This window comes from Lepisosteus oculatus, chromosome 16 (assembly GCF_040954835.1).
Source record: "Lepisosteus oculatus isolate fLepOcu1 chromosome 16, fLepOcu1.hap2, whole genome shotgun sequence".
Lineage (NCBI taxonomy): Eukaryota > Metazoa > Chordata > Actinopteri > Semionotiformes > Lepisosteidae > Lepisosteus > Lepisosteus oculatus.
Genome location: NC_090711.1, coordinates 1,781,924 through 1,798,595, shown reverse-complemented (window position 1 = coordinate 1,798,595; position 16,672 = coordinate 1,781,924). Strand labels below are relative to the sequence as shown.

At 46.5% G+C, this 16,672-nt stretch overlaps 1 protein-coding gene across 2 annotated transcripts; it reads right to left on the bottom strand.

Moving 5' to 3' along the window:
* Positions 1-813: 813 nt before the first annotated feature.
* Positions 814-15,261, bottom strand: vapb (VAMP (vesicle-associated membrane protein)-associated protein B and C). 2 transcript variants are annotated; one of them, XM_069179507.1, is made up of 6 exons: positions 15,091-15,261; positions 9,758-9,910; positions 5,375-5,478; positions 4,461-4,541; positions 3,792-3,968; positions 814-3,091 (listed from the first exon to the last, which is right to left on the bottom strand). In XM_069179507.1, exons 1-6 carry the CDS (start codon positions 15,146-15,148, stop codon positions 2,900-2,902), a joined length of 765 nt encoding a protein of 254 aa, XP_069035608.1. In that variant the 5' UTR covers positions 15,149-15,261; the 3' UTR covers positions 814-2,899. The 2 variants fall into 2 exon arrangements, with proteins under 2 accessions (XP_069035608.1, XP_006639720.2); XM_006639657.3 differs by having other exon boundaries at positions 814-3,067; positions 15,091-15,258.
* Between the last annotated feature and the right edge of the window lie 1,411 nt (positions 15,262-16,672).

Below are 16,672 nucleotides of genomic sequence, written 5' to 3'. Positions count from 1 at the left end.
GAAGACCCGAAATGAATGGCTTCCTCTTTCCAACATTACATGCGCCAGATACAAACTCACCGAGGGAGCCAGAAACCCCTTGGTGACCTGCTGAGCCACTCCAGGTTACTTGCATTGCACCAGCAGGGTCACATCGCTGTGGGTTTTCAATCTCGGAAACGTAACCAGACCGCCATAAACTTTATTGCAGACCGCAACAGAAACCAGATTCTTTTTAAACAAAGCGAGAAAATATATATATTTTTTAAAAAGACGAGAGATTACAGAGGGAATTGGTGGTTTTAAAAAGAAACTGAACAAAATTACTGGAGGATTGAATCAAGACCATTTTTCAGATATCCAACCCAGGTTAACAAGTCAAACAGTGAAGGGGTAGTTATTGTTCTACAGCTGCATTCCTTTCAGATTACCGCAGGTTTAATTTCTGGCATAAAAAAAAAGAGTATTCTTCTACTGCGACGCTTAGTTTTCAAGGTGGTTAACGGGGCCAAGTAACTGTCTTTAAGATAAAGAGGAACCGTCTTGAAAATTTCATTCAGTGGCCTCCCACTGCCCCCCAGGCCAGGAGCTCTCAGCTGCCAACACGCTGGCATCCCCTCAGCACCCCACAACAAAAAGAAAGGAGGGGGACAGAGGCGAAGTCGCCAAAACAAAAAAAGAGGGTGAAGGAGAACTGGACCGCGGACAGACCTGCGGCCTGCCCATCGGAGGCGAAACCGAGCGAGCCACAGCACACCCACACGCCCGTCTGAAACACAAACTTGACACACAAGCACTTACAGGCAAAAATAAACAACTCCGCACAAGAGAAGATACGTTTGGGGCTTTATTTAATTTATTAAGATGCTACATAGTCCAACAGGGTTGGTTTTGACGCCATAGACTAGTTTACTACGAATATTAACTTCTTAGATTGTTATTTATGTACATAGAAAACAGTTGCCTGATTGCTGTGATTACATCATGGTGATGGTCAGAAGTGTCATTTCAGGTCTGTTTAGTGTCTACAGCCCTGGTGGTCAGGACAGGCCCACAGAGCCACCCCTTTCAGCAGCAAGTGCATCTCCACTCACCTTTTGCCCAGGTGGGGTTAAAAAGTTTTTCCTACACCCAACCTCCCCCCCACCCCACAGCAACAAACAATTTTGCAAGTTCTCTTTTTTTAAATAATTTTACAGTATGCAACCGTGAGATGAAACATTAAAAATTAGTGTGGATTTTAGGCATCATCCTGTTAACAAATAAATCCCAAAAAAAACTAAACCTAGATAGACAAGAAATGGTCCCTTTCAAGATTTCTAAATTTGTCATGGTGAATGATTTTGCTCAAAAATGTCTTTGACACACACGCACACACACACACAAAAACTAAACTACCCATAAGATTTCAAGACCTTAACCATGGCTAGATAATGTTTATTTATATATATATTTATATATATTATTTAAAATATTGTAGGGATAACCCAATTTACACATAGTGCATGAAAATGTTTCTTAATTATAATACAATAATGGCTGTTGTGACATTAGATTAAAACCTGAACAATTCATACTGTAGCTGATTAACAAGGTACGAGCATAAATTAGAATAACAGACTGAGTCAGAAGTGATGCTGCAGTTTTTTAAAACTACATAAAGTGGACGATTCAACCCCTATTCCCCATATACAATGCTATATGATACAGGAGGAAAAAAACTCAGTGCTCATCTGCCTGGAAAGTTGGGAGGATTTTGGTTCACAGCATCTTCCAAGTTAAATGGTACAAAGCCATATGTTGTTTTGTAAATTGGGTTTCTCAATGACATCAGAAAGCTGCATCTCAGAACAAAGACTAACTTTTCCCATTCTTCTATTATTTTTAATGCTGTGACAACCACACCAAGCAAAAACAAGGCAAAAACCAAACCTTTCCAATCAGTGATGCTAAATGTTTGTTATGTAAAATAACTTGCGAAAGTAGGTTGCAAAGAGCATAACTCTTTAAAAAACCGTTCTTAATTTTTAACCAATCATGCTTACCAGCGGTGAAGCTCGGCTGTCTGACACTTTGTAAAGTAGCTAACTCTCAAGTGCAAAATCCTAAAACAGAAAATAACTACAGAGGAGATACAAAAATTAAACCGACTTGCACTATATCCCAGAAGAGAAGCACTGGAAGAAACGGCGATTGCAGCCTTTTCTGAAAAACGACAAAGGTTTCGCTTTCTTGTGACAATATCAAACCATCAATAACGCTTCTTCCAAAAGACCTCTTGCAGAAGAACACGAACTTGCAAAAAACAAAAATAAAACTGAAACGCTCTCTGCAGCATTGCACACTGTTGATCGTAATCACAGAGGACCAAACTGCACACGCCCCTAATTGGAAGTCTATCTGGACATTTATCTCCCCCCATCCTTTAAAGGAGTTAGCCTGCAGGTGTTACACAGACACGGCCAACCCCAGCACTCCTCCCACCACAGTCCCACTCACTTTTTCAAAAAGTCACAAAATCTGACATCCCAGTCTTAAAAAAGCAATGATTAAAACATTCACATAAATTCCACTAAATATTACAATCAGTCAGATTATTTCTCTGGTGTTAGAAAAAGCCTTGCTCTTTTTATTATTGTTACCATTATTAGAATTTCTTTTTAATACATTTCTTTATAACTGTACAAGTTATAATTCCCCCATATTATCATCACTATCTGTGCAAGTTGGGGAGGAGGCCAAGAAGGGAAACAGTTAAAAGGCAAGACCTGTGAGACATTTTCATTATATAATGGTTTTCCTGTTTTGTTTTCTGTTTTATTTTTATTGTACATAGTTTAATGACTCAATTCTACCCCAGTGATATGGCATTCTGATCAAATTCTCCAATCCAGAAGTTAATCCATACGGCATGCCCTCTCTACAAGACCAGCTTCCCTATGATCACACCGATGACGAGGAATAAAACACACAGGGCAAGCATGCGGGTGCTGGGGCCTTCCTCCTTCACCATGGCGCTGGGGGACGAGGAAGAGGAGTGTGGAGCCGGCATCGCAGAGGTCTTCCTCATCCGCAGGCCATCGTCTTCCTGCGGGTAGGGGAACCCAACAGTCTTCAATGGAACAGAGAACACTTCAAGTACAGGCTTCGTCAGAGAGAATCAGGGCTGAATGGATGGCACCTCTTACACACGTTGCACCCACTAGAAGAGCGATCGCCCATCACTGACCGCACTGTTAGCTCACAGGCATGCAAGCCCACCAGGCTCCAGCGGTTATTTCCGGAGATAACTGGCCCGCAACCTACACTCCAAAGAGATGCCTGTTGCCTTCTGAGCCACAAAGAAGCTTCTGACACATGTTTAAGAGTCGATAACTGCTGGGTTTCAGGGCGGCCCCACCAGGCAACCCAGATGTTGCAGGTTCAAGCCTGGGTTATGCCAGTAGCCACTGTGACCAGGATGACCAAGTTCAATCACTTGCGAAATACATTTTAAATCTGTGAGGTGCCCTGAGGCATTTTACACGGTTTGCTGTTCCTGGTGTGAGGCTAAAGTGAGCTCTAAAAGTTAAACTGCTCTGTTGCTGCAGACCCTCTAGAGCGAAAGGATGGTTAAGGCCCACCTGGACTTTTGAATGACCTCACCCTAGCTCAGCTCCCGAGCGCCTGGAGAGGAATGCAGGACCGGCCTCACTCTGAATGCAGAATCTGTGTCTGTGCTGCCTGCAGCTCCAGGAAGAAACAAAACCCCCCCTTGCTCTCACTGCCCTCCAACCCCCCCTCCCCAGTCCGCCCCCCCAAGCCCGACGTACCCGGATCTGTTTATTCTCCTCCCTTAGCCGCTGCACCTCCACCTGCAACCTCTTACACTCTTCCACGATCTTCTTCACCTCCCCGTCGTCCAGGGAGGAGCTCATGGACTTGGACAACGAGGAGGACTCGGACTTCAGTACGCTGGAGGACAGGATTTTGTTGCTGTCGAGGTCGTGCTGCATGAGGGGAGAGGGAACAAGGGTCACTGTGATTCGGGCTGGGAAGCGGGAGGGTTTCGAGACGACGCTCCATCTACCTCTGTCCCTCCTCACCAACACCACAAACACCTCTCCTCTCCTAGTCATTTCCGAATTACGCAAAAAAAAAACTTCCGCAAAAATGTACCTAAGACAACAGAATATACCTAACCAGTTCATCATGTTATTTCTAAAGGCTGGCATTGAACAACACACAAAAAAGCGAATCAGTATTTTTGTTAACTCATTTTGAGCTGGCTTTATTGAAGTGCTCTTTGGCCTTGTGCAGAACGTCTCAGCGCTTCCAGAAAGGATTTTGACAAGCAATCCCAGATGAGAAGGGAGATGGATCTGAAGCACTAAAATGATTAACAGGCTGTCTACTGAAAACAACGAAACCAATGTTTCCCTAGGGCCTGCAGTAAGGGTGCACCCCCACAAAAGTTTCTACAAAGGCAATGAGCATCTCACCGTTTTCTCATTCTCTGCCGGGAGCTCGAAGACGCACCTCAACTTGGAGTCCATCAGCTCCTCTGGCTTCGCATCCTTCCACTGCAGGGGAAGACGGAGAGCTGGGATTAGAGAGGAAGACAGATAAACTGTCGCAGCTGCGTTGTGAATCACTGCCTGGAAACAGTATCTCTCTCAACAACACTGGCAGATTTGGAGACCCATTTAAGCAAAACCTAAAAAAACAGCTGGAGGAGCCACGATGCCGCAGTATCACTCAAAGCAGCTGAACCTACACTGGAGTTTTCCCTCCTATGTTACCTGTTCCAGAAAGACGATTTGCCAAATCATTCCAACAAGCTCCATTCCAACAAACGCAATCAACTCTTCTGTATTAAAGCTGACTGGAGTCTAGAACCAGGGGGCTCGAGAGTTTTGCCCAGCAGTTCACATCCTGAGAATTACCACAGGATTTCCACATTAGAGCAAAAGTTGACATGGGCATTTCAAACGCACTGCAGCTCCAGGAGAGACGAACACATCTCTCTGCAACTCACTGGGACAATCAGAGGAGCTAACTGTACATACAAAAACCATACGTAGACAATCAGGTGTAGGTGGTAGATTACCCTTAATCAGTTAATTAATCAGTTAGTCATTTTCCTAATACAGGAGGAAAAAAACGATCTTCATGTCAGAATCACATTTCCTGTTTTTCAGACAGGCGCTCTAAAGGACAAGAGGATAAAAAGAACAGACAGACCGATGACAATGACCAATGGAAAACACAGAACAGCAGAACGCCACAGTGTGAAGCAGCTGCTGATGGCGGCCCCACGGCGCGTCCAATTGCAGCCCCCCCCCCCCGCAGGACGCCGACGAGGCGCAGAATGGGAGCGACGAGCTCAGGGAAAGCGGTGGCCGCGGAGACTTACGACGCCCTCCATGTCGGTCATGTCCGACGGAGCCAGCACGGACTGCACCATGAACTTGTGCTTACTCTTCTCGTTGGGGTCGTAGTCGAACGGCTGCAGCATCACTGCAAGGGAACGGGAACGAGGATTAAGCACGAGAACGGAGACGTAAGTAACACGCACCGCCCTGCGCTGTGCAGGACTAACCATCGTCTTAGCGTCTGGGGACAGAAAACACCTCTTGCTGCTCATGATTTTATGGAAATGTTAGGTCTGACAACATGGGTTGGATGTTTTACACAAGAAGCTACACAGATATGTTTTAAACCCAAGGCCTGTTTAATATCGCTGCTTTTGGCAGTGCCAAAGATTTGTCGCTAGTTTACCTGGTTTTGGAAGTTCATGGAACTGCTCAACATAATTTACAATCATAATTTAATAACTGCTCTTTGGTCCTCGTTCTTTGGAAAAAGTACTACATTCTGGAACCCTCTAGGTGAAACGGGACTACACCAATCTCCAGACCACAAACTACCTGGCCACAAAACGTGATCAAACGACGTTGCTGGAGACCAGATTCTCAGCCTACAAAACCATATAAAATTGATCATAACAGGAGATATGCCTTTTTTCTAAACCTCAATCAATGGAACACTGGCCTTACAGTTCTACTGACCGTGATGAGCTGAAAACATTTACACTCCTGAATACACTCTTATCAGTGTTTTAAGTGAATAATCTTTTAGGCATGTATATATATCCATGTGTGAATAATGAACACTTGATATTTTTGCAACCTTTGGCAGGGACCACTAGGGGATGCTAATCCTGTAGTCTGTGTGGGTCCTAATACACCAATATTGTCATGGGGACACCACACTGTAAAAAGGCACCGTCCTTCTGAGACTCAAGACCTCAGTTTTACACCTTAGGGCGTTACTCAGGTGTTCTAGGCTTCACCCTAGAACTTCACCCTTGGCCTTTACCAGTCATTGCTATAATCCCCATTTCTGAACTGGCTTCATCACTCTGCTCCCCTCCCCACCAACAGTTGGTAGGCGGTGAGCGTACCGGTGCACTATGGCTGCCGTCACATCATCCAGGTGGGCTACACGTTGGTGGTGGTAATAGGATTCCCCATTACCCGTGTTTTGAGAGGAGTATCCAGAAACATAAGTGTGAATTATCATCATCATGAACATGATGTAGCCTTAATAGATGCAACACTGGTAAAGAGACTTAAAATAAATATACAAGAGCTACTCTGAATCCCTAAGATCAGCATGGACTGCTGTTAAAAAGCTTTGCATCCACACTTTTCCAGGCTTGAGACTTGAGCTGCTTGACAGATTTAGTGATTCTAAGTGATCTTGGCTACAATCGCCTGTCAGAGAGCCGGAGATTTTGGCTGAACAATTAAGTCAAATCTACTCTCTCTCGCTCGTCTTAACCGAAATGCTGAAAACAGACATAGAAATAATGGACAGATTATTCTCCACTTCTGTAACCTCAGTTGCTCAACAGTGGTTTTATTTAACTCTTGTAGTTAATTTTCCTGAAGGCTTGCATCCCTTTTCTTGATATAACTAAGCACAAAATAAACATCAAATGCCAACAGGTGCTACTTAATTTCTCACATTCAGAAAGAGCCAAACAGCATTATATGAAGCTGAAGCTGTTCCCGAGACAAAGGTAGCATTTCAGGCCTGCTACAGCAACCAAAAATGATAAATCTCTCAATTTCTCATGGCTTGCAGATATTTCTGTGGGATCCAAATTGCTAATGCCAGGTAAAAGTGTTTTAGAAAAATAACATCTGAACTGGCATATTTAAACATGGTATTTTCCAAATGGCAACAATGTTCCATTTCAGATGTGTGTGTCAAGTATTCAGGTCTACTGCCAAGGGCAACCTCAGAACATTACTGATGTTAATACTGTCAGAGAAGAAATTAAAGCTATTTTTTAAATGAGATGTAATTGTTTCACCATGCTCCTTCTCACAAAGAGGACGCATGTTTTCGTTTATTTGACATACATTTCCTGTTCTATATGAATAATCAGAATTGCTTTTCATGGTTACAAAACATTAAAGAAAAAAGTAATAGGTTTATTCCATGCCGAAAAAAAGAAGAAAGAAAACACGTTTCAGCCGTGGAGCGTTGGAAGTTTTCTACAGAAACGTTGGAAAAGAATGTTTACAAGTGGTTAGCTGTAATTATATAAAATACAGCAAAGAATCACACCAATTTTGACTGCCTTACTATCTGCTGATTAGAAGTTGTAAAAGAATCAGAGGGCATTTCCTTGTTGTAGCTAGTCGGCTCCTAGGAGACAGTGACAACATCAATCATTGATCTGTGGCTCAAACTCCCAGCTCAGCAGTTGCTAGAACTGGGAAGCAGGAAGTAACACACCTATGAAACAGGTGTGTTTCACACATGAAAAAGACGCCCATGCACACCGCTTCACTGGACAGGTGTAACCACTTTCTTCTGTTCAGAAAAGAGTCTTGGAGCTCAGACTACCCGACATCTTTGTAAAGAAGTTCTGGAATGTTATTAACAGGGTGCAGAGCACACGCCCTGGAAACGTATTTGCAGTGAAACACGTTGATCCACAAAGTTTCTGTTGTGTGTTCCAACAGCAACGGTACCACACTGTAGCTTGATGTCATGCGATTTTAGAAGCAGGGCAAAGGCTGGACCTGGTCAGTACTGGGAGTCCAAGTTAAACCAGGTTCCTACTGTAAGTCACGCTGGTGGACTAGTGGGGGGCAGTGTTACCTCTGAGCCATAATCTATAAACCAACGCCGCAGTGCTGGGTGGTGGGACGAGGGGTCATCCAATAGATAGAAGTTATTATGTAATAATGTCAAACTAAGGCCCCGACTACTTGAACATTAAAAATCCCATGACACCGCTTGTAAAGGCAGGGGGGTGCTGGTGTTAAACCCAGTGTCCTGACTAAATTCCACTCGGTGCTTGTACAACCTGGCCTCCTTAAAATCCCCTCTTAGTTCAACTAGTGAAGCAGTTCTGCACCTGGTCAAACTGATAGGCTGTGTGACGGGGCTGTAGGGCTGCAGAATGGCTGCTGCATGTCATCCGGGCCAGTGCTGCACTTCAGCGGGCCCCCAGTTTAGGAAGCCTCGATAAAGAGTGCTAGGGTACATCAATTATTAATGACGCTGGATGAGACAAGCACGCTATACAAGCCATTCACTATAAATGGCATTTTACAGTGCTTGGTCAAGTGCCTAACTCTGGGCATGAGCAGAAAAAACAGATTCCTTGTTAAACTCCCCCTCTAAAACACTAGGGGCTATACAGAATGTATATTCCTCAAAACAAAACTTGGCCTCCACCAGAATCCCTGAATTTCGACATATCCTTCCACACACAGGCCGCATAACTCCAAAAACCATGTTACTCATGAAGTTCTCAGTTTTAATGGTTAATGGATGCCCACAAGGCAGTGGCAACCTGCAGCTAATTTGAAATAACGGAGCGTTTTCATGCTTTCCAGGTCTCTAGGTCTGTCTTCTCATTTCACTATAAAAGCAATATTTTTTCCCTCTCGCATGCAACTCATACCACAACAGAAAGCTGACAGCATTAAAAACTTTGATTCTATTTGCCTTTCAGGGCTTGAGGCCTCGAGTGGAAATTTAGGTTTAAATACAAAACAAAAGACAAATCCACCACTTCATATCATCTCTGTCACCATCCTTATTGGCAGTAAGTCAATACGATCAACTTAGCCAAGTGTACCAGAGCACCCCCCCAGAGACTCTGCTCAAAGCGACTAACTCCTACTGGACATGACGGCTCCGATGCACGTTGTGTTAGTTTCTCAGGCTGGAAACCGCAGCTTTGGGGGTGACAGGCCCGTTTGTCGGCCTCTGCGAACGCGCTGGAGCTGCCTGACATCCGACGCCGTCACAGTAAGGGGAGCCCTGGACGGCTCATAGCTCTCCTAGCTCAGCAAGGAAACCTGATCCCTTCCCTGGTCCCCTGGACAGGCGTGGGCCTTACGGCAGGGAGGCAGCTGCAGGCCGGGCTGCCATGCTGCTGCTGCCCCATCGCAGGGTCAAGCTTGCCAACATGTACCCTGACAGCAGGTCAGACAGCCCCAGAGCAGAGCAGGATGTGAGCCTAGCGCACACAACCAACAGCTCCCTGACAGAAACCGGAGTCAAAACGATACCACCACCTGACTCCCTTTTATTTAAATGCTGAATTTTTCCTGACGTTTTGTGGTGATGTGCCCGGACGACCTGGAATCGAAGAAACAAAGTGCCCCCCCCAACCCTCTTCTCTCCCGACCCCCTAGACGAAGAGTGGAGAAGAAGAAAGGGGTTCGCAGACGAGAACCCCCCCCCCTCCCCCACTGGGACTCACCGGACACGTTGATCGATGTCCCCGCGTCAATCACGCCACTGTTCGGCCGGACGCAGTACCGGCGCGGCGCGGTCGTCTTCACTTTGAAGCACACATTCCTGTCTGTAGGGTTGGAGAGCTTCAGGGTGGTCGTGACGACATCTGTGAAGGGACCTGAGGGTGGTGACGGCAGAGGAAATTTAGCATGGGCGACTCCTGGCCCTTGCCTTCTCTCAAGTCAGTAAACACGTAAAAAGTCAAAGCAAATTCACGGTAAAAAAAAATAACATTTATAGCCACGTTTGACAAAAAAAGAACAAAGAAAACCAAAAGGTTTATGAAACTGCCCATGACATCAAGAACCAGAATGAGCATGAAACTAATGTAAACTACTGTGAAGGATTAAGTAATTAATTGGATGTTTTTGGATTAACACATCAAAAGCAATAAAGAATAAAGATCTATCTTTAGTCATATAATGTGACATGAAAGGAGGGTTCAGTTCAATACCCACTGCTGTGTAATGACTGTGCTTTACTGAAAATCCATGGCAGGAAGAAAAACTAGAAAGCCAAGACACTAGGTCCCAGCGGAGTAAAAAAAAAAAGTGCTGAAAGAGCAGCAATTAACCCTTTCCTCCCCCATCACCCTTGCTTGAGTCGCTCGGAAAGCTCACAGTTCCAGCGAGGCTTACAGGGGTGGGCAGCTGTGCTGTGAGCCCCAGCTGCACAGCCTGACACACGAGTTAACAGGCTCTGAGAAAATGGCGCCCCTGACCCTTCGCGCAGAGGCACGGACGTGCTCCGGGCGCCCGCGCCGCATACACGCCCACCTGCCACTTCTTCCACATCCCGCTCATTAAATATTACCTTTCAATTAATGTGAGGAGGGGAGGTGGGGTCTAACGAACCCACAAAAAGACAAAGGAGTGCATAAGCACCATTCTCTGCCTGCAGGTTTCCAACATCCTCACACCGGCTGCAGCAGGAAGACCTGATATCGTCCGTGCAGAGTTCACTGAAATCTAGATGTTGCATTTTGTGTTGTTCCAGAGCTACATGCCCATGTCAGCCTTCTTGTAAATCTAACACATGAAGAAACATGGCACTGCGTTCACACATCACAGCCCCTGCCGTCTGAACCTGACAACCCAAAACACCACAGCTTGAACATAGAAGATGCAGCAACTGGGATTCAAGCATGAAATATGTGGATCTGAATCCGCTACACCCCAGATAACCAGCCTGAAAGCTTTGTTTCTGATTTGCTTTGCACAAAAGAGGAAAATATAGGCAGGTTAAAAAAAAACTAAAAAGCAAGGTCCCAAAGAAAACAAAAGAAGGATTTTGTTTCAGATGTCTAGGCATGGTGTTTATTAAACACAATGAAGGACAGGTCTCGTGGTTTGTAAGCTTTTGTAGGTAGTGACACATCCTAAGCTCACACAGCTGGTGATACTCGCATAGACTCCCCAGAGCTCTCCCACAGAGGCCCTGCAAGCTCAGTTAAATTATTGAAGAACTCAGTTACACAAAACCTTCAGGCAGGATGAAGTCAACCACCTGACGAGGCTTCAGGTGCCCCATGTGCAAACAGCTGTGCTCACGGGAGCCATAGAGACCAAAGCTTCCAAGGAAAACCGTTGCATCAAACAACGCAGAAGGAAATGCAACACACAAATAGAACACAACTGCCATGTTCAGAACGACAGCAATAACTGTGTACATACCTTGAATTCAGACACTTCTCACAACTAACGTACAGACTAGAAGGGAAAAAAGGCTCACGATTTCTTATTTTTATATTTTATTACACATGAAATGGGAACCCGACTACCCATTGATTTCACAGCCTGTAAGACTGTTCCGGACTGTTGTGGCAGCCACCAGTCCAGATCTGAAAACATTCCAGTCGGGCACATCCGCCCGTTTGAATAAAACAGGCCGGTGGAGCTAATTAGGGTACAGCTCGTTAGAAAGCATGCTCCCTGCTGTCGGCAATTCAGACACCTCTATCCAATCAATACCACGAGCAATGCATTAATCAATAGCACCGCCGGGCGAAGAGGAGAAGCGAGCAGGAAGGGACGGAAAACAAAGACCGCATGAGGGCTGATGAGATGCTGGACAGCCGCAGCAGGGCTCGGGGAATGCTCTCCCTGGATATCCATAACGTGGGGCCACCTGCCCCACGTTAACCTCTCAAAGACACCACGCCTATTTTATTTACTGCTCTTGCAATAACTCTGGCTTCTTTTTTCACCTTGTTATCGTTGACAGCTTCAATCGAGATTATTAACTGGATTGAATAAATAGCTGGAAGACATCCCTGGGCATCAGTCGTTTGGTGAACAGACATATTTTAGCTTTAAGGGACTTCCGGAAGCGGGTTCTTCATCTGAAAGGTTCAGAGTGGTGCCCAGGAATCATTCAGCTGATCACAGTAAGAATTCCTTGGGGTATCCCTTAGAGTCTGTTCGTAAAGATAAGCGAGTTCACAAGGACCAGAAAGATCCTGTTGCTGTAGTTAAAAGCAGTACTGCAAGATTCATACCAAGAACCACACATTTACAAGAAAGGAAAAGAAACAGGAAAGCTTCTGACTGTTTCTTTGGCTCTTGTGCACCTGAATTAGTGAAATGATGGACAGGGCCAAAGGCAGGAACTCACCTGGATGGCAGTGAGTGGTGTTAAGAAGTGTGAGTGAGACTGCGTACCCCGAAATGCCACACTAGCATCAAAGGGCTTTTCTTGTATTTGCACAGCTTAACTTTATTACTTAAAAACTCCTTGGAACACCCTGAACCACTGGAAGCACCAAAGACATTTTTCTAGATTCCCACCTAATTACATTTAATTGTCTGCAAAATATTTCCGATAAAAGCTGTCCTTGAAAACAAGGCAGATCTTTCAAGTGGCTCTCTGGAGGAAATTCTATGGAGCTCTCTCGGGAGAGAGTTCACCAATGCAGGGCCTGTGCCAAATATTAGCAGCGCAGTTCCATTCAGGAAAAAATGCTCTGACCTGGACTGGCTAATCGCTGGAGGAGCTCTCATCTCCACTATGTCAACAGAAGAAGAAAACCACAAGAAACTGCTTGGCAACAGCCTTGAAAAATAGCCCCCCAAAAGTTTTCAGTCGCACAAAAGAAAACCACAAAAAGAAGCCTGTCTGAAGGACACAGATGATAAATCAATGACTCAGAATGGAGGGAAAAAAAAAGATTTAGGAGCTGGATGGTAAACTATCTTTCCATTTTCAGATCAGAAGGGCCTGAAAGTATTCTCTGCCGAAGGGTGAGAGCAGTAGCCACCCCACAGGGCAAAGGGCACTAAAAACAGGGAGCAGAGAGAGCCGTGCTGGCAAGATCAGAAAGTGGGCGCAGTGCAACAGAGCAGTATAAACGGGTTTCAACACCAACATTCGGCATTCCTCCTTTATTCAGACACGAACGCTAACTTCTGCCAAAAACCTAGGAAGGTCGGACAAAAAATTGATTTTATTTTTTTACAGTTGTGTTACAATTAATTGTGATGAGTCCCAGAGGGACTCAATCGTCTAAAAAAAAATGTTCACCGTCACCGAGCCACACAGGTGTGAGAAAAATAAATGCAGATCTGAATGGATTAAGATAAAGGTTTATTTGCTTTGGAGGCTGAAGCTTAATGCACATATAAAATGCTGCAGGCCTACACTCTAAAACACAGTCTTACAAAGCCACGCAGACAAAATAAAATACCCACGGTCTGACACACGCAAGCAGGCAGCGACTGAGGGGGCACTTCTTGACCCAGAGGCTGATGGGAGAGCAGAACAAGCTGCCCACCCACCCAAGCGTGCCATTAAAGATGACACCCCGGGCTCTTCCAAGAAATGGCTGGGTGACCCGACTGGTTCTGGTCTCATTTGGAAGCGCTGTTATTTTCATGTCACACGATGATCGGATGGCCCGAAGGAGCAGAAGGGAGGTCAGCAAGACGGCATGTTACCATGGAATTTAGAGGTCCAAGTTTTTATTTTTCCCCGGGAAGATCCAGGTTTTTACACGGTGTGTGTCTGTATATGGAAGAGCACACCTGTACAGCAACACATTTTTACCTTCAAGGAATTATATACCATCACATCCGCAGCGGGTGCAGGGTGCAAGTGAGGCCACCAGACATTCCCAGCTAGTGGACTGTCCAGAGGCTGCGACATGGGCCCGGTCACTCAGGACTCCCCGGGATGACACAGCCTGTCCACGAGCCACCTCCCTTTGCGTTCTGACAGGGCTGTTGACCCAGCTCACGCCAAGACATCCTGGCCTCTGCCACTGTATGGGCTGGTCACCACCGAGCACGTGTGGGACATCCTATTCACTGCCCTGGGCAAAACCACACCGCTAATTCCTCTCCAGTGTCCAGAGTGGGTTGTAATCCCACCAGCCAGGAGTGAGGATCTGATCCACAAGCTGTACCAGCACATTGCTGGCTTTAAAAAGAGGGAGAAACTTACACCAAGAAGAAGTTTATTTACATATGACAGTCACCATTTCAATCTCTGCACAGGAGCATCTGCACGACTGCATCTCTGCAAGTACGCTTGACTGTTGTACGTGCTAAACACCCATCTAAATGCACACAGAGCTGGACTGACATGCTGATCCCTCATAACGTAAGGCTCAGAAGGCTGGTTGTTGTGGCCTAGCCTCTACAGATGACCGCTCCTTTTCGCACAAGCCGGCCGGCCGGCCGGCCGCCCGTCGCAAAACAAGAAAACGCAAACGCCCCCCCCCAAAAAGAAAGAAATCAAACCCACAAACGAGATCAAGCGCTGGAGTGAGGCGGCCTGTACACCGTGTGCAAGAGCCGAGCCGAGCCGGCGGCGCTGCAGCACAGACGGCCGCTTCCCCGGAGACGGGCCGCCGGGCGACAAGGAAGCAGAGGCGCTTGTGATCCCGCTGCAAGACGGTGGGGGGCTGGGGGGGTTCAGGGCAGAGTCATGACCCTAGTCAACCTCTCCGAAAGGGGGGGGGGGACACATACACACACAGCGCCAGATACGACTTCCCTGCCGTGTCCTAACGCCTAGGCCGCGGGACCAAACAGGGTACGCCGAAGGGGAGACGGGGAAGGAAACGCGGGGGGCCTCTGCACAGCCCTGCCTTCCGCGCCGGCGAAAGGCTGCCCGGCGGCACGGCTCCATCTGCGTCTTCCCCGGCGACCGAAGGGCCCACACCAGCCCGCTATGCGCGCCGCCCACCCCCCTTATCTCCTCAACATGGCCGCCGCCTTCAGAGGAGCCCACCGCACACACCGTCGGCTGGAGACGGGCGGGCGGGCGGCTCTGCTCGGGCCCGCCTCTCCTCCTCCTTACCTCGGAATTTCAGTTCGTGCTGCGGCTCTAGAAGGAGGACCTGCTCTTGCCTGGCCATGTCCCGGCGGTTCGGAGCGGTTCGGCGGGCTGTCGGTCCGGGAGCGAGGGGGGTGAACGGTCGCTCGGTTGCGGGGAGCGCGGCTCGAGCTGCTAGCGGCAGTGATGATGCAGCAGGAAGGAGGTGAGAGAGAGGCTGCCGGTGACGTCACGGCCCCTGCATTACCCAGTCGGCGGGGGGGCTCCAACTGGCCCCGGGTGCAAGGTGTGTCTCTCTCTCTCTCTTCCCCCACCTAGGCTACAGCACTGAATAACCGATTCAAAAAATAATGACCAAAAAATATATATATTTTGCATCGGGGGCCCATTGTACAGCTTCAGGGTTAAGAACAGTGTTAACAGCGCACCTGAGCCGCTCCTGTGTTAAGTTGCATGAGCTTCAGGAGTGTTTTACCCATCTTGAGGGAGTACAGAGATGGTTCGATCCGTTTCGGGTTCCTTTGTTTTTGTTTTGTTTTTCCCCCACGAGCTCCCGTTGCACACGTTTTACCGATGCAAAAGAAAAGTACGGGGGTCAGTTTCAGCTGTGCTGTAGCGCAGGGTCCGCGTCGCTCCGCCGGTGGGCGTGGTGCCAGTCTGAAGGGGTGGAAGGTCAGGGCGGCAGGACTCTGGCCTGCTCAGCACAATTCAAAGGGCAGCGTTGAGCGGGGAGGCACATACCTCCAGTACGACATATATAGAGATGGAAGCTGCTGGCTCTCAATCTCACTGATGTCACCGTAACTTTATCCTCCTGCTGCCAGCGAGTAATCGCAGCTCCCCCAGCGGGGGAACATTCCGCAGAAAGATCCCCTGGCCGTCATGTGGAAGAGTTAGGATAAAACATCGACATTTTCAGATCAATTACTTGCATACCTTCTAACCTCTTGGGATTGGGATTTAAAAACTTTAATGCGACGATGGATTTGGACTCATATGGTGATTTTATCAAGTTTTTGTACAGGTATAAATCAAAACTGTGTATGTGTGGGTTGATTAGGGGTGGGGTATACTGATTGTTCGCACTGGTTTGTAATTGACAGTCATTGTTTTGCTGGGTAAAGATCTCTTTGTACATCTGTACCAAATCCGGATTTTAATCTTTTCACAGGCTTCAACAAAAACTTGATCTGATGACTTTGTGGGAAGCATGGACATCTGGTCAGAGGGTACTAAAAGAAAAAAAATCCAATCTGAAACTTTTTTGCATTGGAACAGATGCCACTGACCAGACGTTGTGTTCTTTAATAAATGTTTTTATTAGTAAACAGCTTGACATTTCCCTTTTGCACATTCAGAAATACATAGTAAAGTGATTTCAAGCATTTTTATTTGTACAATCGATATGAAAATATTAAAGCTCAATATGACAAATTATAGATGGAGTATTTTTTGGGTGGTGCCTTTGCAAACAACTCATGGTAAATAATGATATGACTTAGCTCACCTTCCAAAACTGTATTAGGGTATTCACGTATTTATATATACGTTTGCATGGTATCTACATTAAAACATTATATAATTATAAGGGAATTGCTACACTGTC